Source organism: Channa argus, chromosome 5 (genome assembly GCF_033026475.1).
Source record: "Channa argus isolate prfri chromosome 5, Channa argus male v1.0, whole genome shotgun sequence".
Classification (NCBI taxonomy): domain Eukaryota; kingdom Metazoa; phylum Chordata; class Actinopteri; order Anabantiformes; family Channidae; genus Channa; species Channa argus.
Window position 1 is genome coordinate 4,988,140 of NC_090201.1, and position 25,322 is coordinate 5,013,461.

The following is a 25,322-nucleotide window of genomic DNA, read 5'->3' on the forward strand; positions in this document are numbered from 1 at the left end:
CTTGTCAGCCCATGCTTTTTAAATTCTGCTGTAGTATGGTGAGGGCGTCAGACCCCAGGTCATGGACAGACTTGCTCCTGCTTCCTGTCTGTAATTGCTGGGGTGGAACTTCATGCCTGCCATATCTGAACCTCCCCTGTGCTTCTAGGAGTTCATAATAACAGTGTTACAAGAAGAAGGCAGGCAACACTTTGGGATTGCTGTCCCTGAAGGAGGTGCTGCATTCATGGGTTAATTAAGTCTCCTCTCGTGGATGCATGGATTAGCCTCTCCAAGGTCCTTGGGTGAGAAAGCACCACATTCTTACCTACTTTTCTCACCCAGCCTGAACTTCTGCTCACTGGGGTGTAACCCCCCACCTTACTGTGCACGGTCAACCTTGAGTGGGTCCATGTTTAGAACGGGGCTATTCTGGGTGGTTTTTAATGCTAGGTTAGTTGTCTTTTTATACCACCAAGACTCTCTGCCTTGAAGTTTTCCGTGTCCATTCAGGTGGCAACACTGAGATCATCATTGTGGAGTTTATTTAATAAAATATTTAAAGAATATTTAATTGCTCCAGAGCAGAGAACAAATAGACTGGATCGCCTCAGTCACGGATCATTAAGACTCCACATGCTGATTTGTGTATTTAATTTGTCGGGCTGCTGCTCGTGCTGTACAGTATGTCTTCCTCTACATTTTTCTAGGGAAGGCCAACTGAGTTTATAGGCATGTCCCAAGTGTCTCTACACCATAGTTTTAACTGTACTGTAATAAGGCAAAGACAAAGCATATTTTAAGTTCTATCTTTAAGATATTACAAGATATTAAGGTACAAGTCACCAAAGTGATAAGACTGCATCTATTTCCCTGGCAACTACTTGCTAATCTTCCTGTCACCTCACAAACAACAGTAGATGCCGAGGGGTGGGGGTGGCACCGTTTGTGTGTGTAAAAGTATAATACTGTTTGTAGATATCAAATCTCCACACATGGAAGAATCATAGTAAGCAGGTACCTAAAGGATGAAAACTAACAATGTTGGTGGTGCCCTGCCTGCTTGTCTAGCATCACCCAGAGGCTACCATTTTCAGATTTCAGTGAAGTGGTACAAGTCATCATGGTACCCAGATGTATTTTTGACTTTTCTTGTACTGCCTCCAACAGCAAAAGGTTTTTAGTTATTCACTAAAAGATCGACCTATTATATCCAGCGGTACAGTCGGTCCCACGGGCATGTTATGGCAGCTTTGTGAAAACGACTTGGTGACCCCTGATCTATGATATGGACAAGGACAGAGTTGGTTCAGATATAATTTGTCTCTAGAGGGTGATTTTGACAGCCTTCGTTGTTTCCCTGATTTTTTATTGATTAAATAAATCCAATACCAGCAGACATTCCTGTGATCACTTCTAGTTTAAGGCTTCTTCGGCTCCCTGAGCAAAGATGTTTGTTCCTTCAATGTTAATTGGTCCAAGATCTATTTTGAAAACATGAAATTGTCACTTCAGTTCAAAAGAAAATTTTGCTAAAGTGCTTACCTTGAACTACTTATATTGCGGAGTTAATGTCAGCCATAGCACCAATCTTCCCCAGCAAATCAGAGTCCATTTTCAATGTCAAGTATTTGACTGTGACACAAGAGCTTTTTTATTCTGTATAGAACTAAAGATCAAAAACTATATCTTGACACAGCTGCCTAATGGGGCCAAATTTTGCTCTAAAAAACAGAGCAATACTGGTAGTATACTCTTATGCATGTACTGGGAAACGTCAGAAAAATACTAGAGACCCTTTCTTCTGCTTTGTTATGACCTTTTTATCACTGCCATGTCACGTATATTTGTCTTTGCAGAAACACTCCAAAGGACAGACCCTTATGGACATGGTTTGTGAGCACCTCAACTTGCTGGAGAAGGACTACTTTGGTCTAACCTTTGCCGACACAGACACCCAGAAGGTCAGTGAATTGTGTACAACAATAACCTCATGGGATGTTTCAGTGCACAGCTCCCAGAACAATTTGTATTCCTCTCACTTGTTGACTAGGTGCACTCTCTCAGGGACACGCCATCCATCATTCAAAGATGAATGGAAAATGAAAATTTCTTTGCTTCATCTTGGTTCAGGACAAAAGACAATCGGAAAACGTAGGCAGTAGAAGAAAAGATGAAAAATGCCTCATATAATTTTTGCAAGAAGCATATATGGTATTTAGGTATACAAATATGTATCAGAGGCAGAGGTGTTCTGGTGGCAGATAATAATCTCATTGGTTAAACCATCATGGATGGAAGCCAAATAAGGACATTTTGAAAAGATATTAAGCAAATGATCAAATGAGAGAGTATGGCTGTACTAGCACTTTAATGTGGACATTACGACATGTTCAATTGCAGTACTTACAGTTTATTTCCACTGCCTTTGCCAAAATAAAAGACCATCTGTTAAGCTGGGGATAAACCTCAAGACATGACAAGACTTTCAGAGACTGTTTGCATCAACTGTAAAGGATTTCTAGACTTTCTGTAGGGGGACACACCTAACAACTGCATAGAAAGGGGAACACATTGAACAACTGGTAGACAGACCTGCAAATCCCTCAAGTAAAGACATTTTCAATTATGCTGGTGATGAAACAAACATGGAGGCATCTTGCACTTTAAATAAACAGTGCAATGTGCTCTGAAAAGTTCAGATTTTAGGATTGGGATGGTGAGTAACAGACAACAATGACTGTAGAGCCTACAGAGACAAATGAAGGTAAAATAATTTTGTGAAACAAAGTAACATCAGGTTATGCTTTAGATCTGTGGATCTCCCTTGTATGTGCCCTTATTGGTCACCAATGTCAGTACTACTACTACTACTACTACTACTAATAATAATAATAATAATAGCTTTATTTATAAATAGATAGAGTATACTATTTATACTAAAACAAGACTCTCACATCTCAGGAAAGGCAAATCTATAAAAATGCATTTTCAGACGAGACTTAAAATGACACTGAGTCAGAGAGCCTGATTTCCTCAGGCAGGTTAATCCACAGTTTGGAGCCATGATGAAAATGTTCTATCCCCCTTGGTTTTTAACCGGGAAGTTGAAACAGACAACTATCCACTGTCTGATGATCTTAAGTTTTGTAATGGCACAAAAGATCAGAACTATAGGATGGCAAAATGTATCCTAAGATGAACAGGAAGCCAATGTAGAGATGCAAGACAAGGTGTAATGTGGCTGAACTTCCCGGTTCTAGTCAGGAGCCGAGCTGCTAAGTTCTGAACGATTTGTAGGCGTTTCAAGTCCTTTTTGTGAAGTGAGGAAAATAGGCTATTGCAATAATCTAGACGAGAGGAGATAAAAGCATGAATAAGAGTCTCAGCATCATTCAAATTTAACATAGGTCAGATTTTTTTAATGTTCCTAAGATGATAAAAGCAGGACTGAACTAGTTTAGTGATGTGATGCTCAAAACTCAAGTTGCATTCAAGATTTCGGGCAACCGGCTTAACGAATTTTGAAAAAGGCCCTAAGAATGGGAGTATATTACTCGAAATATTTTGAGGTCCAATTTTGAGAATTTCTGATTTATTTTAATTTAATCGAAGAAAATTTAAGGACATCCAGTTTCTAATATCGGACATACAGTCTTGTAGAGAACTAAGCCTACTATGGTCCATAGGAGATATAGTGAGATACAGGTGAGTGTCATCAGCATAACAGTGAAATGTTATGTCTGCCTATAACATCACCCAGTGGAAGCATGTAGATTGATAAAAGAATTGGGCCAAGTATCGATCCTTTGGGAACAACATACTCAGAGGGGGAGGGGGATGACCTATAATTGTCAATGGAGACACAAGATTTCCATTAGACAAATATAAAGCAAAACAAGTTTATCGCTTTGCCCGATACCCAGTGCCTCAGTCTATCCAACAGAATATTGTGATCTACTGTGTCTAATGCAGCGCTTAAATCCAACAGCACTAGGATAGAGCACAGGCCAGAGTCAGCATTAATTAGAAGGTTATTTGTGATAAGTAGAAGAGCTGTCTCTGTGCTGTGGTTTTTACGAAAACTTGATTGGAACTTTTCAAGCTGTTATTTGTTTCCAAAACTGTCAGCAACTGCTGTGTGACCAATTTTTCTAGAATTTTAGAGACGAATGGCAATTTGGAAATAGGGCGGTAGCTGTTCAGGATATAATTATCAAAACCAGGTTTCTTTAAAATGGGCTGTATGCAGGCGACTTTGACATAATCAGGGACACAACCACTACTCAGTGATTTGTTCAATATGATAAGCGGGTATGGTGCTATGGAGTTTAACAGGTCCAGTAAAAATTTTGTTGGAATAATGTCAAGTGGACTAGTTGATGCTTTCATATGAGACATTGTATCAAGTAGGTTAGACAGTGTAACGGGAGAGAAATCAGTCAGGAAGCTCCGATAAGGACAGACCACATTCAGAAATGAAGGATTTCGAGTGATACCACCCCTAATTTTCTCAACTTTGAAAACAAAGTATGATAAAAACTTATTGCTGTCAACAACACAGTTGGCAGAGGCATGAGGGGGTAAAGGATTAACCAACCTATCAACAGTATGAAATAGAAATCTGGTATTTTGACAATTAGCATAGATGAGTTGAGAGAAGTAAGAGGCTCTGGCATCCTTCACATTCCTATTGAAAACTAATAAGTTTTCTTTCATTATAATAAAATGTACTGTAAGACCAGATTTCTTCCATTTACCCTCAGCCCTTCTACATACTCATTTACAATTTCGTATGTTCTCATTAATCCATGGTTGTTTCCTGGTCAGTGGATCAGGTCTGTTTCTTAAAAGAGCTATACGGTCTAAGGTTGACACGCAAAGTGAGTTAAAATAATTAACCATTTCATTAGTGCAGTTGTGCAGAGCAGTTTCAGTTCTGAAATCCCAAGACCCAAACAAAAAACAAGATCAACAGTGTGACCACCAGAATGAGTTTCACCAGCTACATGTTGCTGAAAATTAAAAGAGTTCATTATATTTAAAAATTCTGTAGCATAATTATGAGAAGAGCTGTCAACGTGAATATTGAAGTCACCACAAAGAACAACTCTATCACACTTTAATATAAGACCAGATAAAAAATCTGGATGGCAAGATGGCAAATAAAACCGGGGATGGGCCACTAAGTTTAAACAGGAGCACGTCAAAGGAAGCGAATTCACTAGATGGTAACTGTTTACATTTAAGCATTTCCTGTAAGTAGCAACAAGTCCACCACTATGTCCACTGGCTCTGGGGCAACTAAAGTAGTGATTGGGAGGGCACAGCTCAGCCAGCTGGATGTGTTCACCTGGTCGTAGCCAGGACTCTGTGATAAACAAGAAATGTAGGTCCCTATAGATGATGAAATAATTTGGAATGAAAGTCTTATTAGAGAGAGACCTCACATTAATCAAAGCCATGTTCAGCTTCCTGTGTTGCATTAATGTAGGTGCTGGTCCTGGAGCTTTAGTCACAATCTTTATGAGGTTATTATTGCAGTTTTTGAGTTCATCCTTATATGTTTCACAGTCCTATTAGTGATTCTAACTGGGATACCTGAGCTATGTAAATTAGCATCAAGATTATGTTAAACAGAACTAGTGGGCCAAGCAAGATGAGAGGTAGAGGAGAAGAAATGACCTGGTGATCAGGTTAAAACTAGGATTGGACTGCAAAGGCGAGAAAGTGCGGAATAATTGGTGGGGGGAATAGATCTATGAGATAGACATGAAGCTGAGGAGACTGAGGATTTTAAGTGGCGAGGTTGTCAATGATGTGGGGCGGACCAACCAGCATGCTGAATTATGCAAGTGTTCGGCTGCCCAATCTGTTAAGGTGGATCCCATCACTCCTGAGGAAGGAAGATCTTCCCCAGAAGAGATTAAAATTGTCAATATAACCAAAATCCTAATACCTGCAAGAAGACTGGAGCCAAGTGTGGAGGCTGAGGATTCTGCTGAAACGCCCTATTCCTTTCTTTAATGTGGGAATAGGGCCCGAAATAAAGACAGATTTGCCACAGGTACTGAGAAATGTGAACATGTCATTAAAATCCCTTTTTGTCTGCTCAGACTGTTGATGAGAAGTGTCACATGACCCCACACAGTAAATCACTCGAATGATGGAGGATGGGAGAGAGTGTAAAAGTTCAGGGAGATTATCAAGAATGACCGGAACTGTGGCTCCTGGGAAACAGTAAGTAGCTGCATTGAGAAATCTAATGTTCCTAACAATGGAGTCACCCACTGTTAATGTGGTCGGAGAGAGTAGAGGCTGAAGAGAGTGGGCACTGAGGCCGTGCCTACCTCACGAATTGTCGCAGGCCACCCAGGGGGAACCCCAATCCTGGGCCACGATGTCCAGAACTTTAGGCATTGGAGATGGGGAGTTCCACATCGGGGCAGTTTCCCCAGGCCTAGGAGGGGGGAATCCCAGCTGACTCCGAGCTTGAGGCACCTCCAGACTTCCTAAGCAATGCCTCCCTGAGGATCGTGCGACGTGCTGGTGAGGCCGATGCCCGTGACAAGGGCCGCTGAGTTGGCTTCATGGTGAGAGGTTGTGTGATCTGAACGCTAGCCGTGTCGTCCGGTTAGCGTGGGCAGGCGGACACCAACGACAGTGGGTGTTCCAGATCAGGCAGAGCCAAAGGAGCATTGGCTGAGTGCCTTAAGGCATCGCTGGATAAGACTGCACAGCGGTTGGAGAGGCTGACGGCGGTGCCTGAAGCGTCCACGTGTAAGTCTCTCTTACGCCCACGGACCACCACAGGACCACCACAGGATGACAGATGGTTAAGCGTCGAACAGGAAGAAGGCCGCAAACAGGTGTAGGGATCCCACATAGCCGTGTCCTGGAGGGCTGCACTGAGAGAGGTGATCTGTCTGGACTGCCCAGTGGCTACATCAATAAAGCTAGACAAGAGTTGTTTTTTTGGAATTCATCAGAAAACTGGTGCATGTCTTGCTTAAGTTCGGCGATCTTGTTGTTTGCTAACAGGAGCAGGAGCAGCAGCCATGTTGTTGTCAGCAGCAATCAAAGGGTAAACCAGTGCCCCCTTCTGGTCAGGTCTTAGGTGTACAATTGGATGACACACACAACTGTAGAGCCGATTATGAATATTATGGCCTGTCAGGCCCAGTCTGTAGTAGTGGATCTCACAAAGACTTATTTTTTTAGGGTTAATATTCACAGCCAACATCTGCGGTTCTAAGTTGAACTGCTGCAATTGTGGCATCACTGTGAGTTAGTGTAATTTCTGTTCTTTTAGCAGCTTATTGCTATATGTTTACTATCTAGTGAGCTACAGTACTTTGTCTGCCTGGTGATGTACATCATCTTTTTTTCCCCAGATTTTTTCTGTGATTGGAAACAAATTACATCAGCAAGAGTGAACAATAACATTTTGGCCTCTAAAACCAAAACAATGAAGCTCATAAATGTTGAAACACTATGTAGATTTTTAGGTAATGGCAGCGTTAGGTGATCATTTCTGCACGTATGTAACATTTTTTTGATCTGACACCTGTTCTGTCCTCTGGGATTAGTTCTGCTTCAGATGAATTAATTATAGTCAGGCCGTTCAAAAATCATTGTGGCATTTTATCAGCTCTAAATGTGTTTCCCTCTGATCTTGACTTGTTACAAGGAGCACAGACCAGGTTTATTATCACATAATTACAGAAATAACACTGAGCCAATTGGTCCTGATTGTTGGCTCACACGAGAGCTCTTTATTAGATGTGATATTTGGGTTTGATTGAAGTGAGCCTCCCTGACGGCAGGCATGTGGTTTCACAAGAGGCTACAGAGGACCCTCCTGCCTTTTAAAGATAGGAGAGATGACAAGACCAAGTTCCTTTTAAAATATGTAGCAAATCCTCTGCCACCAATATCACATTTTAAACTAGGAGTAAAAAAATTTAGAATACATACATTTTTGGACAGGTGCTGCACAGCTGGGGATGGGGATGGGCTGTTGGGGGTTCAGTGCGTAGAGAAACTTTGACATATAGTCGGGACTGGAGACTAAACCACTGACCCTGTTGTCCGTGGATGGCCGCCTTACCACCTGAGCTACAGCCAACCCACATACAATTACATACATACATAAAATTATTTGGCTTTTCTCCCTCTGAACAAACCCTTAAATTAAATGAACACATTATAAATTTGAGTATTTTTAATTATTTCCTTTATTTAAAATGGGCCTTCTGTGGGCCACGCTGACCACCGTGTTAGCACCTTTTTAGACCTGCCCTGAATGTATGCAAAGCTTCAGCTTGAGTTAATATGACAGGCTCATCAAAAGCAGCTTTATCAGAGTTGCAGCTTGTGTCTGCTGTCTGGGGGGTATCACTGATTGGTAGACCAGGCAAACCTTAGCAATAATATATCATTTCAAATGCAAATCCTCTGTCTTAGTTTAACCAGGATTTAAGCGTCACTTTTTAGGAGAACATTTATTCTGTGTTATTGTTTTACAAAGAGTGAAGCTTCGAACAGTCACTGCTGATATTTTACGGCTGCTTTTCTGCAGAGAAAAGCAAAGAATCAGAGAGTACCTTGCTAATTGAGTGCTCTTTGGCCTTAGCTGACATTGATAGATTTAGGGGGGACGATAAATACCTTCGGCTCATTAAAGTCTTTAGCAGCCTGATTAAACACTGGTGGAGTATGTGTGTTTGTGCTTGTCTACGTGAAAGCGCTGTTCAAATTGCTGGAATGCATGCTGTTTGCCCAGAAGTTCACCACCACATTTTGCTGTATTAACCTTTCATGCTCCTGATTCCACTCTGAGTGATATGTTGCTGCCAAAAAGACTGTCAGTATTAACAAGCAGCTGCTGTGTGCTATTCAGGTGAATGTAAATCTGTGTCAGCTGTCTGCACCAATGGCAACACTGAATTGTGCATCTGTTTGTGTGTCTGTGTGCCTGTGGAGGAGTTTTGCAGGGACTTGAACTGAACATCTCATCATGACTAAATCGAATTAAATTTACAACATGATATACTATGTATAATGTCAAAGTGGGTCTGAATAGTGTATTTATGGATTCCTTTGCAGGAGTTCTGTTTAAAACCATACAGGAGATCAATGTGTTTTAAATTAGGGCCTGCATCTGGGTCACTGAGAACTCATGAATCACCATTATTTGATTTGTGCAGTTATGTTTTATGAGTTAAATATTTCCAATTCCATTACACTGATCACTTACTCTATGTAAAGGGACAATGCACTCAACTTTAGTCATTTTTGTCACTTTGAATTTAAAAGTTTGTTCAGCCAAAAGCACTGGCTCTCCCACATTGTGACAAAATATGATTTTCGGCATTGTCACCCATGTGTTGGTCATCAGTGAAACTAAAACCCTATTTTTCATAAAACATTAATATTTAATTGCCATTAGTGTCTAATTTCTCTAGATTGCTTCCTACAATTACCTGTCATCTCCCATCCTGTAGATGTGTCTTGTGTCCAACCGCTACCCCCCTCTCCTGGAGCAACAGCAACAGAGTTCATGTTTTTCAAATACTTCCACGTAGAAGAAACATAGTGTGTAGTGTAAGTTTTAGGGTGGATTTATGCCCCTCTGTATATATATACTTGTACGATAAAAATACTAGTCCATTAGGAGCAACATCATTGCAGTGCTGTTTAAAAGTAATAATAATACTTCACCACTATAGATTGCATAGTGTACAATACAACTAACTTGCAGTGTCTTATATGTTCGCTTTCACTATACACTACCTCAGTAATCCTGTTACTAGTTAAATTCAGCCCATTGATCAGTTTTATGTTTTACGCAACATTTGCAAAATGTCATACTACCTAGTACATAGTACATTGTTGTACTATGCAACATAGTACACAAAATAACACACTTGAACTCTGAGACAATTTACAGACCGGACCATCTACATCAATCACCTAAAATGCTGAAAACAATACGAAACACGGAAAATCAGTTATACAACCTATATATTCCTCACTCTCGGTCTCACATACAACTTAATTAAACATGAATTGTATTTTTACAAATGTCCAGGAGTCATTTAATCGATACAGAAATACTAAAAATAAGACTGCCATTGATTCAGGTTCACACACGGAAGCTAGCAAAACTTTACTTCAAAGAGGGGTAAAGCTCTCCTCTACACATGCTACTAACCTGTTTTGGACAGGAAAAAGTAGAGACAGGAGACGTTAGTAGTGTCCGGTCAATCATGCTTTTTCTGTCTGAGAAGCAGGGTTTCAACTAGCGCTCATTTTGGTGAATACTCCACCTGGTGGCATAATTTGACAATTACCATGTAGACCTTGGTACTTAAAACCCTGGTAAATTTACAGAAATGTAGCCTCTTTACACAAAAATACAAATAAAAAAAACATAATGTTACTCACCAATTGTGACCGACGATTGGTAGGTGTCACACAAACTACAATTTACTGAAGATGTGCCGAGTATAAACATCGCTTCCCCTAATCATTATATTTTTTAATATGTATGTTGTAATATTGTACAGTATATGTATATTTTTATCAGCGAGCTGGTCCTCCAGTTGCATCATTCTATCTGTTTCCGTTCGTTCAACGTGACTCCATGACACGTTTGTCACAGATTTGGAATGCGCCAAGGGCTACTCTGTGGCATACGGTTGCCCATCACATCCATCTCTGTGCAGGTCTGCACAGACCTTGGGAGAAGCACAATATGGCCTTTAGTACACATAGTTGTTGTTGATGGAGCTGCCTAGACTCATACAGCAGGGGGTATTAATCAGTGCATGTGTTTGAATGATGTTTCTTATTATAATAGCTTTTATTATATAAGACACTTTTTAGCACTTAGTGTTTTCAGAGCATACTGTACTACACTAAAGAGGCATATTTTGGGTAAAGACCTCAATTTTTTCCCTAAACCTTTTAAGTTGTTACAGTACCAATGCTGACGTTTTGACCTCTCACATCCTGAAAAGTGCTCTCTGTATAAACTACCATTCATCAGGGATGCTGAAACATAGTTCTGTCAGAGCTGTAAATTCATTTTTATTTCACAGTACATTTTTAAATGCGCTTGTCACTCATAGTATTTTGGGATTTTTGGAAAAAGTACATTTCGGTCCAACATTTCTGCTATTACAAACAGTTCAAAACTAGTTTAGCACCAATACCTATAGAGATAAAAAAAAATAAAATAAATCTCATCACTCTCCATTGGTGCATGTGTCACTGTGCTTCTAAGCAGCATGATTCACAGCTGCTGTAACAAGTGAGTCAATATCCACTGCACCATTGATGAGATGCTTCAGCAACCAAATCCGAAATGGAGCCCCTGTTGGTGAAGCGGTTCACTGCATGATCGGATGTGTTGAGATCAGATAGGTAACTGGCTGCTAGTGATTTAGCAACACAATGCAGACGCAGATGCTTGAATTAAATCTGCACCCTGCACGTTTGAACGGCTCAGCAGGGAAGGGCTCAGTTTCTTTATTTAACCATATGGAGAGGCTTTCATTAGGAACACCGACGGCAATTAGAGCAAAATGTGACACCGGGGTGTGCATTAGCAATGTTTCCAGTCTGCCCTGTGTGAATTGTGCCTTCTGTCTTTCAGAACTGGTTGGACCCCTCCAAGGAGATCAAGAAGCAGATGCGCAGTAAGAGTCCTTTCCAAATGGCTTGCATGACAAATATTTCAAAATTCAATTAGTAAAGTGGCAAATTACATTTGTTCACTTTCCATATGACCAACATTATCTTTAAACTTCCAGCTCTCATTGTGATCTCTCCTCAGACTTGCCGTGGCACTTTGCCTTTGCTGTAAAGTTCTACCCTCCAGACCCCTCCCAGCTCACCGAGGACATCACCAGGTAGAACCCATCTCCAACATGTGCACTTTTTAGTTATCAGCAGTTGTAACTCCTCTAGCTTTGCTGCTCTTCAGAGTTATTCAAAGAGAGACTTTGCTCACACACGTCAGTTGTGCAAATGATTTGCCTTTTTCCGTTCTGCAAAGATAAGTGTTTACATAAAAATATTGTAACAATTTACATGGTGTATTTGCCCTGGTGTCAAAGCAACCCAAATCCTTCTCCCCTTTTCAAGGATTAGGCTTGGAATGCTTTTAAATGCCATGGATTAAATGCGCTGAATACTTGTTGGAGCTTGCCTTGGATCAGGCTTGTTGGACTGCCAACACCTTTCTCTTCTCCACTTTTGTCTCGTCTGACAGATACTACCTGTGTCTGCAGCTGAGGGATGACATGCTGTCAGGTCGACTGCCATGCTCGTTCGTCACTCATGCCCTCCTGGGCTCCTACACCGTTCAAGCCGAGCTGGGAGACTACGACCAGGAGGAGCATGGCCCCGACTATGTCAGTGATTTCCGCTTCGCCCCCAACCAGACTCGTGAGCTGGAAGAAAGGGTGATGGAGCTCCATCGAAACTACAAGTACTAGACTCACTGTTCTTTTAATGAGACTCTCTATGCACGAATCTCCTGGGATGATGAGTTAATGAGTTTTCCAGTGTGTCGAAACACTTCATCATACATATGGATGATAGATGCCGTCACATTACTGAGCCATCTGTTACAGAGATGTACACAGTACGAGTCTTGCAAGTGCGAAGAGAGTTAGAGGGTCTTCACCACACTATGATTTGGCATTGCTTTTGGCATACTCACAAACATAACGCTTTGGGGGATGCATGGTGGCGATGCAGGATAGAATATATTGAGCATATTACCAGGATAATTCTGTTCCCACTGTGCAAGATTATGGGTTTATTATTTAAGAAGGTCTGTTGGTGTTGGTTACACATATTATTGTTATTGTGCCCACAGGGGGATGACTCCAGCAGAGGCTGAAATTAACTTCTTGGAGAATGCGAAGAAACTGTCCATGTATGGCGTGGACCTCCACCATGCTAAGGTGTTTCTTCTGCACTTGTTTTAATGTTCATGAAAGTGCATTTCAAGGATGCATACTTTACGTTGTTTGTTATGCATAATTGCTGCCTCTGGATGTCCCGTTGCTTCTCTGCAGGACTCTGAAGGGATTGAGATAATGCTGGGTGTCTGCGCCAATGGCCTGCTGATTTACCGTGATAGGCTGAGGATCAACCGCTTTGCCTGGCCAAAGATCCTGAAGATCTCCTATAAAAGGAGCAACTTTTACATCAAAATACGACCTGGAGAGGTACACAGTTTGCTGAAGCATAATTTAAGGAGTGTTGGATCAATTTTACAAATTTTTTTACTAGTCGTAGGTATTGAAGTAATAAAGTACAAATACTTCATTACTGTACGTAGAAATTTCAAGGATTTAGTATTTATGTTTTTGACAATGTTTTACAATTTACTCACTACATTTTAACTCAAACATCTGTACTTTCTTCTAACATTTTCAAAACAGGGTTGTTACTTTTTTAATACGTTGGAGGGAAATCAATTTATTGTTTTCCTAATATTGCACAGCTGTTATCCACTTGCAAGAACACTTGATATTTACGAGCAGTTTTGTACTGTGTGTTAACCTCAACAGTCCAGCTGTGTTCTAACATTAACTCAAATTTGCTCATTAACTGCAGGAGGCTGCTTACATGTCTGCTTCGAAACATTTGAAGAGTTTGGTCTCAGTGACAGGCAGCTGTTCGCAGACTCTTGTCAGTGTGTTGTTAGGAGAAGCTCAAAGAAGCTGCCTGAACCTTTTCTTTAGTAGGCTATTTTATATTAAACAGACACAGCGGCATAGCGGTGCTGCTGTTCACATTAATGAGTAGTAAGGTTTTTACTTGCCATCAATAAAACAAACTACTACCTTAAAATTATATTTTATCTTATCCATAAACTAGCTAGTGAATTAGACTCACAATTTCACCTTGATCTGAGGTGAGTTGATTAACAAAACAAGCAGCTGTTTTAAACATGATTTTTGTCAACTACACTAAAACTTAAAAAGCCCAAAAGTTCACAAACAACATCCATAAATTCAGGGATATTAACATTTTGAACAGATTGCTGGAAATCTTGAAATGGTAAAACTTCACTATGAAGTATGTTATTTTACTATGAGTAACCATCCAAAACAAAGGTGCTACATGCAGGTAAATAAGGTACCATCTGCATTTACTTTCATAATTTTTCACTTATATTTAAGTAAATTTCTATTTGGGTAAAGAATATGTTAGATATGAATTTGTATTTTTGCAGCCTCTAGTTACATTACCATTACCTTCTTTTTCTACATTGAATCATGGTTCATATAATTTGGCTTTTTGTTTTTGACATAAATGTACAAAAAAGATGATTTCATATGAAATGAAAACTGATTTCTAAAAGTAATCCACATGAATTTAACGCTAACAAACAAAAATAAGTGATTGCATTAGTATTCAGAGCCTTCAAAGTGATTCACCTAAATTAACATAGGTGCAGCCAGCTGGTTTTAGAAGTGTCCTAATTAGTAAAATGGAGCTCAACTTAGTGCAGTGATTGTGTTTTCAGGATTTCAGTATAAATACACCTGTATCTGTAAGTTCCAGTTACTGGTGCATTAGGATCCTGGCCAAAATCTACTCCATGAAGACAAAGGAACTCAGGGAATGAATATAAGAACATTTCCTAAACATTAAATATCAGTACAAATATATACAGTATATACTGTGTATATATATATATATATATATATATATATATATATATATATATATATATATATATATATATATATATATATATATATATATATATATATATATATATATATATATAATATATCAAATTATCATGAAGAAATGGAATGAATATGACCCGTGTATAAATCTGTTCAGAGCAGGATGTCCTCCAAAACTGACTGTACAAAAAGGGAACTGATGAGGGAGGCACCATGGCACCTGTGCCTCCTCTGAAAGAGTTCCAAAAGTAAAATACTACAACATTTTGAAAAATAGTATGTTTGTTTGTTTTGCTGAGAGTGAGATGAGATGATCGATATAACTCTCAAGTCTGTATGCAAGAGTAAACTGGGCCAGAGCCCACTGGCACAGAGCTCTACCTTCTCACATCCAAATGGCACCCAGCCGGAGCTTAGCTCTATCTTTTTCAGAAACACTGGCAACTCTTCTAGCTTGAAACATCCACTTTCCGACGGCTGACTAAACAAATGTGAAATGTAGCTTCTTTTCTTTGAATTTAATAAATATATGTGGACTTCAAACAGCAACAGAAGAGCTCCCTCACAAATCCCAATGTAACATTTGTCTATCTGTAAAAAAAAATCTGCAGTGGCCGGTTAACTTAGGTATGTGGTTTTTGGGGTTCCCCTCTCTTGTTTCCTGTCAATCTCACAATGATACCTCCAAGGAATCATTGCACCCAGTAATGAGTTTGTCCCCAGTTAAACTAAATCCATCCAAGCTGTCATTGAGCAAGAGGCAGGGTACACCCTCAACAGGTCTCCAGTCTATCTCGAGGCCAACACAGAGAGACATGCACAGACAGACAACTATTCACACTTACATTTGCATCTACAGGCATGATGATAGTATGATGATAGTATTGGGACTTTTCCTTTAAGCCATCAGCTCACATGTGCTACAGCACTTACAGTTAAAAGCCACAGCAGAATTGAATGTGTGGTCAGCAGAAGGCTGTAAATTCAATGCCTCGTCCTTCTAGTTTTTCTGCTCTGCATGGGCAGGGTCTATATTCTGGCCCTCCTCATTGTGCTGTGTAGCGCTGCAGCTTATCCTCCATGCTGAGCCTTAGTGTGACAGACTGTCTGGACCAGACTTAGTCAAGTGACAGAGCCGCACAGTGAGCCTGTGATCGAGCCAAATAAAGAGGCCCTTTAACAGAGCTGCTGCAGCTGCAGCCACAGCCAGAATAGAGGGATAAAGAGTGTAAATATAGAGCCATGAAATAGTTTTCCTCCTGTTTGCTCCCAGTGTCTGAACATTGGATGTTATCCTTCCTCAGCCTTGATTTGCTCTTTTCTATATCCTTTCAGCAAAATCCATGTTTTATAATAGCTGAACCCCACCTCACCTGTTCTTCTCTCTCCCCCCTCCAGTATGAGCAATTTGAAAGTACAATCGGTTTTAAGCTTCCCAACCACAGAGCTGCCAAGAGGCTGTGGAAGGTCTGCATTGAGCATCACACCTTCTTTCGGTAAGAATCAATCTGATCTCACGGTTGGAAGGTTTTTCTTCTATAAAGGCAAATAAAACATTTCCATGTGGATAACTTCATCAGCTGCATTCACACTCAGCTCCGTCAGCAGTGCTTTGTTAAACATGCATTAAGCTCTCCGTTATTTCCACTGGCCACTTTGGCTTTAAGGCAAGTGATCTTTAGATGGATGCTGATTCAGTTTTACAGCAGGGTGTTGGACGTACAAGAAACTGTTTATGCATACTGAATGATAATACTGGGTATTCCAAAGGCACTGACGACTTGTTATTATTCAAAAGTAAATTCAGCTCAAGATATAAATTCAAGTTCATCAAACTTGGTTCTAATCCTCTGCAAATAGAATTATCTTGAAATCCACTTTCAATGTAACACAATTAAAGTATCTCCAGATTCTAGCTTTCCTCCTTGCTACTTGCTACCACATTTGGTCGAGGACCCTCAATGATTACATTTTTCTGTCCACAGGCTGGTATCTCCAGAGCCTCCACCTAAGGGCTTCTTGGTGATGGGTTCAAAGTTTCGATACAGTGGTAGGACACAGGCTCAAACTAGACAAGCCAGCGCTCTAATAGATCGACCTGCTCCACACTTTGAGCGTTCCACCAGCAAGAGGTACCTGCTGTCCAGGAGCTTGGATGGAGGTGAGAGCTTGAACGCTGTTGAAACAGTCTTCCACATGGAAGGCTTAAAGTTATAATATTTAAATTAAAAATGCCCTAAATGGCCAATCCAAACGGAATCACCCCATTCCCTGGACTAGTTACCAGTCTGCTCTTATTAGCGCATAATTATGATCCAGTAGGTGACCTTCTACATCCTAGTGGGTGTGGTACATTCTTATTGGGTGCCTTAACATTGCTGTCTTAGTTACAAAACGATTGCAGCACTGTAATTAATGTAATCTAATTTTTAGGTTAAGCACTAAATTGAGTTTAGGTAAAAGTCGTGAAATACTAATGTACAAATTTCTACTATTGGATTAAAGTGGGAAGCGAACTGCTCTCTCCTACATGAAAGTCCTCTCAGCATTCCACCTGATCTCTATCAGTAGTTAGTTTACCATAAAGATCAGAATTGGGTGAAAAGATCTACTTTAGCTCTGCCCATATGTACTATATACTGTACTTTATTTCTTTAATCTGCACAAAAATGGAATAAACTAGTTCCAACCAAGAAATAGTCTTCGAAGTTTTCTATTTATTCCACCTTCAGCTTTTATGCAAATGTAAGCTGACTGTAAGCAGGCTGAAGCTTTATATGCAAAACTTTATTTCCCAAAATGTCAGTATTCTTTTTAACCCATAACGTACCCCACCTCTGGGTAATAACTGATGTAATAATTTAACCATTTTACCAGCAGAGTTTTCACGGCCCGTCTCAGCCATGTGTGAGAACCATGATGGCCTGTCCCACCGCAGCATCAGTGAACATCGTCGTCTCCATAGCCCCTCTGTGGACGAGCAGGACACTGAGCTGGAGCCCAGTTTAGAGCAGGATGAGGACGACAAGCCACAGGAGCAGGGCCAGGAGACGGAGCAGGACTATGAAGGCAACGTCTCTCCAAGCAGAAAGAAAGAGATTATGGTAGTAAAGAAATCCACCCAGCTGTGACTTTTTATAAATTTACATTGTGTTAAAGTTGGTTTCTATCATGTTTAAATTATCAAAGGTAGAAATGTGTAGTGCTTTAGTGAACTTGAAGACATCTTTCTCTTGGCATAGGGCATTCAGGGACTGCAGGGGTGCTGATGTAAAAAGGTGCTGTGCAAGCTACTCAGGCAAATTGAGGCTTATCCAGCAGGGGCACAACACTGTGGTGGCTTTGGTGGATTTAACATTTACTAACTCTTCTCCTTTCCCTCCTATTCACTCAGGCTTATGTGCTTCCACTGCACTGCTCATAAATCACGCTAACAGCTTTACAGTTTTTAACCCTTCTCATTATGCTGAGAGATGCAAACTCAAGCCTAGCCCTCTATTGCTAATATGCTTTTTCCCTTTTTTTTTTTTTTTTTTTTTTTTAAACTCTTGCTCGCGATAAGGAGGAGACTGGGTCACCAATTGACAGTAAACCAGAGGTATTGAGTGTCTGGTGATATAGTCTGTGTTTTCTTTCCTCCTGTCTTGCTGTATCTTGGTCTCCTTGCCTGTCTTCCACTGTATTTATCTGTCTCAATGTGTCAGTCAACACTGTTGTGACGGAACCATCCTGCAGTGCACCACAGGACCAACAAATACTGCTAGAGTTGTTTCTGGACCTATTTGTCATAGCTAAGCATCCCAGCAAACATATGAAAGACATTGATTGGCCCAGTGGGGACAAGCTTCGAATCAGGCATAGAATGTTCAAATCATCACATGCTGAAACAGCATTATAAATCAGTTTGAACTGACATAAGAAACACTTTGCTGTCCCTCTGAAGGACTATGCTAACTAATGTATGAAAACCCCAACCATGATGGTGTCACTGTGTCACATCACATCATTATCTATTGAATATATGTTCACTGTGATGCATTTTCAAATACTTTTTGAACTTGTCTTGGCATGGGAACATTTGGCCGAATCAACCTTTCCAGTCTGTTTGTCTGCCTGTCTCCCTACTGACCGACATTCTACCACCCTGTCTCTGCATCTGATCTTGTTCCTGCACACTTCTTCTCTGACCCCTCTTGCGCCTGTCCATCCTCCTACCCCAACTCAGCTCTCTCAGTTGGACCAGGAGGCTACTCCTCGGCACAAACAGGAGGTACAGGTCCCTGTCTTAAGTCTTAAGTTTTTTTTTTGCCTTTGCACCGCTAGTATTTTTATTTTTACATTTTTATAGATGCCTGTCCCTGAAGGGACAAGCCGAAAGTTGTATGTACTGCCTTGGATCAAGAATATTTTTAGATTTCCTTTGAAATTTCATAGGCATTTTGCACATCTGACAGTTGTGAGAAAATGCTAAAGTTTTGGCTTTAGCATTTCCAGTGTGTCCACACACATACACACACACATATATACATCGTGTGTGTGTGTGTGTGTGTGTGTGTGTGTGTGAGCCCTTCTCTTTCCTTAGGTGCAAAGAAAGCACCAGTGCTTGTGCCTTGCTGTTTTGAAATATTCTACTCCGTCTAGTGGTGGAGTAAATACTCAGATCCCTACTGTAATTGGAATAAAAGAACTGGTACAACTGTGTAAAATACTCTTACAAAATCTCACAGTAATTAAGAATAAAGCACTAACAGCCAAATGAAAGTAATTGTGCTTATAGTGGAGAAAATGGGGCCCAAACAGCCTCTAAGTACTACTCAAAGTTGTGAAATGCAGTTAAGAATAAGTATCTATCTGAGTTTAGACATTTCCAGTTTATTAGATTACATTAGATTCAACTTTATTGTCATTATACCTGTTCCAACACAAGGCAACAACATGCAGTTTAGTATCTAACCAGAATTTAAATTAGCATTAAATATACATTATCTACAGTATGTACAAGATAGGCACTATTATGGACATATTGTACATGTGAAAGTACTATGGACAAAATAATATAGAGATGGAAGTAGTATGGACATTATTATCTTACAAACCTAAATCTCCTTTTTTGGACTTTAATGTAATCTTTGCTTTATTATAAAATAAGAAAAAAATCGTTGTGTAAAAAGCAGTGTTGGGAAGAAGGAGTTACAAATGAACACATAAATATAATCACAGTAATGCAGGGCATGACAGTCCTAAATTCAGTAGTAAGAATGTAAGAACTCATTGCACATGAAACAATATTAAAAAACTAATGAAAGCGGATATTATATTAGACGATAGGATACAAATTTATTGAAAGCTCTCACCACCATGCATCACAGCATCACTTCATCTAAAAGATATATAACTGTCCTGTGACAGAAAGACTGTGGTGGCTCAGAGGAAACATTAAAGACCTTTGGACACTGCTCATTACCATGTGTCATCCAAGTTACAAACACCCCACCTTCAGCAACAGTAAGAATGATTTCTTTGCTTTAGATGGGGAGGATACAACTTCTTTCAAATCCAACTCTGAAGTAATGGAATATTTTAATTCAGGGCCAAAGATGGAAATCCTGGAAAACCAATTTGCTACATTAAGTATCATTATATCCATGAAATTCGAAACCACGATGCAGCTTGTGTGCCCCTGGAGAGGCTCTTAAGTCCAGGCGGTCTTGTGCAGGCTCGGTAGTGAAGAGACTGACGATGATGACTCTTTATGAGGTATAATTATGCTCAAACATGTAATATAAACCTGACTATATAAAGCGATTGTTTGGTGAATGCGTTAGGGTCTTTAACAGAGGTTCATTGGCCGTTTGATTTGAAAGTGACCTCTCCCTTTGAGTCCGTCATCATGTAGTGGTGTTAAAAAGGCAGTATTTATTATTTAGTATTTCTTTTTAGAGGAAGGTAAAATTCTTTTAAACATTGTTATATGTCATATTTGTTGAGCTTCTTAAAGATCTCGGATTAACATTTGTGCATCTCAGATGACATTATTTTTTTAAAGGGAGTAATAAAACAAATTAAGGCACAAGAAATGTGTAATACATTACTTTTTTTAACCCAACGCTATTAAAAGTACCATATTTCCGTCTGAAATGCAGTGGATTGTAATGTAGCAGAACTAAACTGCAATAAAACGCAGTATTTGAATAAATGCCTTCCACCACTAACTCTGTCATCATTTAAAAACATCGAAATAAGTGCAGCATTTTAATTAGCAAACAAAGATAATAGCTCCTACAATTGCATATTCATTTCATTTGTCTACTTTGCAATGAGTGCCTTGATTGTCGTGTTCATTTGTGTTTTCAAAATTAATTCAGTTGTAATTGTTTTTTTGCTTTTTTTTTTTGTTTGTTTGTTTTCTGTGAACCTTAACAGCAACTTCAGTGTCATTTCTCTTCCTGGGATACAGCACTGAGAAGTTAAACGCAATAAGTGCAAGCAATACACATAGCATCCTCTCTTGTGCACATGAAATATTTCCCCACATCTTACTCAGTCGTGCATATCAAATGACAGTCAAAGATGTGTTGCTGAAAAGAAGGTTGACGTTCTGCTCATTTATGTGCTTTTCTCCTTCTCCGTCTTGTTTCGTTTCCCTCCATCCTCCAGTTTCTGGATAAGTCTCAGGACGTCTTGCTGAAGCACCAGGCCAGCATCAACGAGCTGAAGAGAGCCCTGAGGGAGCCCAACAGCAAGCTGATGAACCGCGAGAAGCGTCTGTCAGCAACCTCCCCATCTGGGACGCCAGAGAAGAAGGCTGTAAGTAGGACCTGAAGGGTGGGAGTTTGGAGATGGTCAATATCTCAATTGCACCAACTCCTGATGCTAGACATTTCATAAACAGGCATTGATATTCCCATCTGGCATTTTCCACGTGACTCATTACAACATAGGATGTATCTCTGTCACACAGAGAAACTTGTTTTTCAAGTTTTTTTGTGCGCTCTTATTAACGTCTTTAAATAATCCCGGCCTAAAGATACGCCGAATAAAATAACACAGTAAATGAACACGACTAGTGAACGTTGTTACGGTTATTCAGTTTCTTTCCTACAGGCAGTTCAAACGGGTATCTCCTGTGCAAAGATATTACAGCTCACAGGAATGAACGCAAAAACAAAAATACTACAGTTAATTTTGAAACATGCATGCATAATGAAGTGCATTCTTCACCTCTTGGGTACACCGGAATAACTCACAATATTTCAGAGGTACTTGAAGATGACTGACAAGTAACAACATCTTGATGAGATTAATTTCAAGATGATGTTGAGATTTACTCAATGTGGGGCACTTGAGAAGTAATTATCAGGTTTTTTTTTCCTTGATTGCCTAACAGTGACACAGATTTCTTTATGCGAGATCATGAAAGCTCTGGAGCTTTGATCACACTTTGGTAATTAGGCTATTGAAGATAGAGCACTGAGATTGTAGCCTTCAAATACCATAGTTTTTGCTGGTGCCTAAATCGTCTACAGTCTCTTGTCTGCCATCTGGGATGATCAGATTATGCCCACAGAATGTCAAACCTTGTCTTCGGCAGAAAATGCAATGTAGTGTGAGTCTTATTCCCGTGAAAGAAAGAAAGATGGTGGGGCTATTATTCTGTTTGACTGACAGTTAAAGTGCTGGGAAAGGCTCTTGACTCTTTCCAAGAGATTCAGTTTGAACTCAGCTCTTTGATGTAGTAACAGAAAAAAGTTCTTTTAGCATATGCTGATTTGGTTTTGTGGATTTGCTGGCTGTCAGATACATGGGACTACATGTTTTCATTGTGAAGCTGATTCCAAAGTTTCTGCGGAATAAATCTCTGCCTCTCCTAATTTGTCTGTTTTGCATGAAATTGCACAGCTTACTAATCTGCTACCTCATTTGGAGTCTGAGCATTAATGGCTGTTCTTCCTTCTCTTTTAAACCTCTCTCCTCTGCCTCATGTCGGCCAGTTGGTGGGCCGAGCACTGGGAAAGGACCCTGTTAACAGCCTGTCTGTTGAGGGTTTCGTCCAGAAGACTCTGGTGACTTCACCTGAGGTTGCAAATCTCTTTCATGATACAATTTAACATTTGTAGCATTTGTTGTCTGCTGAAATACATTTGCTACTCATATGTCTAAGTGAACTTAGTTACTCCCTACATGTATGGAGGACAAAAAATTACTTAAGTAAAATTGAAATGAATAAATAAATAAACTTTAAATAAATACAGGAATTAATAAATGTATTATGTATACATACATACAGAAATGAATGTATAAATATATGCATTAATAAATACAGATATAAATGTGATTAATGTATTTCTACATTGCAATGCATGCATATTTGTTTCCTTTTCTTGGTCTGTATGCTTATTAGGAAGGTGGTCCTAACTCTAACAGTCTAAAGCAAGACTGGACACGTGGGTCTGATCATTTGGCATCTGCTGCTGCTTCTTTGCAGATCAAGTACCTGAACTTCAAGAATACTGTCGTTAGCTAACAGAGGGCTGAGGCAAATTAGTTTGCATTTGAATTTTGAGGTTTTTTGTCGGGAAAATCAATGCAATTATAGATGTGTAAATTAATCCAGGAGTGTTATGTTGTGATCACACCAAAATTTGCTCCTCGTGTATGTGAATGCGAAATGATGTAAAACACATAGTGGTTGTAAATTGACCCTCCCACTTCTCTGTGCTCTGCAGTTCAGCTTGGCTGAACGCTAACCCGTGAAATCGAGAGGTTCTACAAAGTCCAGCCAAATAAGCAGAGGAGATCTGACTGAGCTCATTAAGTAAATAAAGTGTGCTTGCAAGCTGAGCAATTGTGCTTTAGACTGGGGTTAGGACCGCATACCCAGAACCAGAAAAACAAAAATAAATAAATGTTGAAATGTACAAATTACAGAAAAAAAGTGGAAACAGAAAAATGTAGATTTGTTGCAAAATACTGTAGAAATACATTAATTAAATGTATTTATTAATGATTTTATTTGTTTATGCACTCATTTATATATATTTATTTATTCTTTTTATTAATGCATTTATTTATGTTTATTTCTTCATTTACCTATTTATAGTTAAATCATTTATCATCCTTCATATAGATGCAATCGCACATTTACCAAAATACCACTATGTACCAGTTCTATATTATGTTTTTTTCTTACTTTCACTGAGTGTGAAATTATTGTGTAGATGTCATTATGTGCAGCAGCTGTGCTTAGTGTGTCTAACTGTGTTTAATCTATACCAACATGTAGGGCTCTGAGGATTGGGTATTGATTGAAAAACAAGAAACTTATCAACAGGACCATGACTGGAAGGCAGAGGAAAAGAACAAATCTCTCTCATCTGATTCGTCATGGGAGAAAAAGGAGCTTGAAAAAGGGATAGACATTACCAAGATGATACAAAAAGAGGTAACAGGGTATGAAAGCAAAGAAATGACAAGCCATATTGATGAGTTTCCGTCAATAAAATCATCCAGAGAGGCAGATGTGTGCTCTGAGCCTTGGCCGACTAACAAAAGCCGTTTTGTGATTCAGTTATCTGAGAGCGCAGACTCATTTCAAGACAAATCTCAAAGTAAATCTTCTCAAGCCTCAGACCCTGAGGCAGACAATGATGTGGTCGTGGGGTCACGCCAGATAAAGGAACGCACAACATCTAAACCAAGGAAAAAGAGAAGACTCCAAAGCATAAACCTGGGAATGCCTGGAGAGCTCATCTACAGGAAAGGAGGCAGCGATTCTACTGGAGAAGAAAATGAGGGCTCAGACTCGGACAAAAGTCCACAAAATATGGGAAATCACTGGGAGTCATCGCTTGTGGCGGTGATAAAAGATGATCAGGGATCAGCAAAGGATCATTCTGTCAGGGGTTATAAAGACAGCAAACAAGAGGATATATCAACAGGAGAAAGCAAGGAAGTGTTCACTCAAGGAGCAGAGCAAGTAAAGAGAAAAGTGAGTCAAGTAGGGACAGCAGATATCGATTTAGGCTCTGTGAATGGGCCCGGAAAGATAGAACATAATAGTTCATTAGCAGGTGTGAAAGGGGAGTGTGTAATGAAGATGCGAGGAAAGAGCCTTATTGACAACAAAGAGCTAGCAGAGGTAAAACTGCGACAGGTCAGGACACATGAGAGAAAGATCAGTAGCTCTGGAGGAGAGGATATTGAAGGTTTCCTAGGAGACAGAGGTCAGAGGATGTCTCTGCAGCGACTGTCAGGCAGCAGCTACCAGTCAGATATCACCAGGATTGTTCCCCTTAAGCCAGAGCGGTCGAAGAGCGTAGCATGTAAGGATGAAAGGGACAGGACAGGACAGGACGAGGCCACTTGGTCCATGAGAAGAGAGTACCGCTGGTCGGTCGGCTCTCCAGAGGGTTCCTCAGAGCTCAACTGGACAGACGTCTCCACCTTCCATTCAGCAATTGCAGCAGATCTGGATGATACCGCTAAGGCAGAACATACTGACGATAGCTATCACTCCGGCAGAGGGCCTGCAGAAAGTCAGTCGTTTGGCTCAAAGATTTCTGTGCTTCCCAAAATGGCTCCTCCAGCTCCGCCAGTGAAAACACAGAAGGCCAGAGAGTC

General features: G+C 40.0%; 1 protein-coding gene across 17 annotated transcripts in view; it reads left to right on the top strand.

Moving 5' to 3' along the window:
* LOC137127075 (band 4.1-like protein 1) overlaps positions 1-25,322 on the top strand; it is an 85,656-nt gene that overhangs the window by 47,769 nt on the left and 12,565 nt on the right. For 7 of the 17 annotated variants that reach the window (XM_067503470.1, XM_067503469.1, XM_067503468.1 and 4 more), the window contains 14 exons: positions 1,839-1,943; positions 11,642-11,684; positions 11,822-11,897; positions 12,260-12,478; positions 12,872-12,959; positions 13,074-13,226; positions 16,101-16,198; positions 16,688-16,863; positions 17,580-17,806; positions 18,265-18,300; positions 18,928-18,972; positions 21,360-21,509; positions 22,694-22,780; positions 23,986-24,144. In XM_067503470.1, coding sequence (XP_067359571.1) covers positions 1,839-1,943; positions 11,642-11,684; positions 11,822-11,897; positions 12,260-12,478; positions 12,872-12,959; positions 13,074-13,226; positions 16,101-16,198; positions 16,688-16,863; positions 17,580-17,806; positions 18,265-18,300; positions 18,928-18,972; positions 21,360-21,509; positions 22,694-22,780; positions 23,986-24,144 — 1,662 coding nt within the window. The remainder of the gene's footprint in view (positions 1-1,838; positions 1,944-11,641; positions 11,685-11,821; positions 11,898-12,259; positions 12,479-12,871; positions 12,960-13,073; positions 13,227-16,100; positions 16,199-16,687; positions 16,864-17,579; positions 17,807-18,264; positions 18,301-18,927; positions 18,973-21,359; positions 21,510-22,693; positions 22,781-23,985; positions 24,145-25,322) is intronic. The other 10 variants (XM_067503479.1, XM_067503484.1, XM_067503485.1 and 7 more) reach the window with 7 other exon arrangements.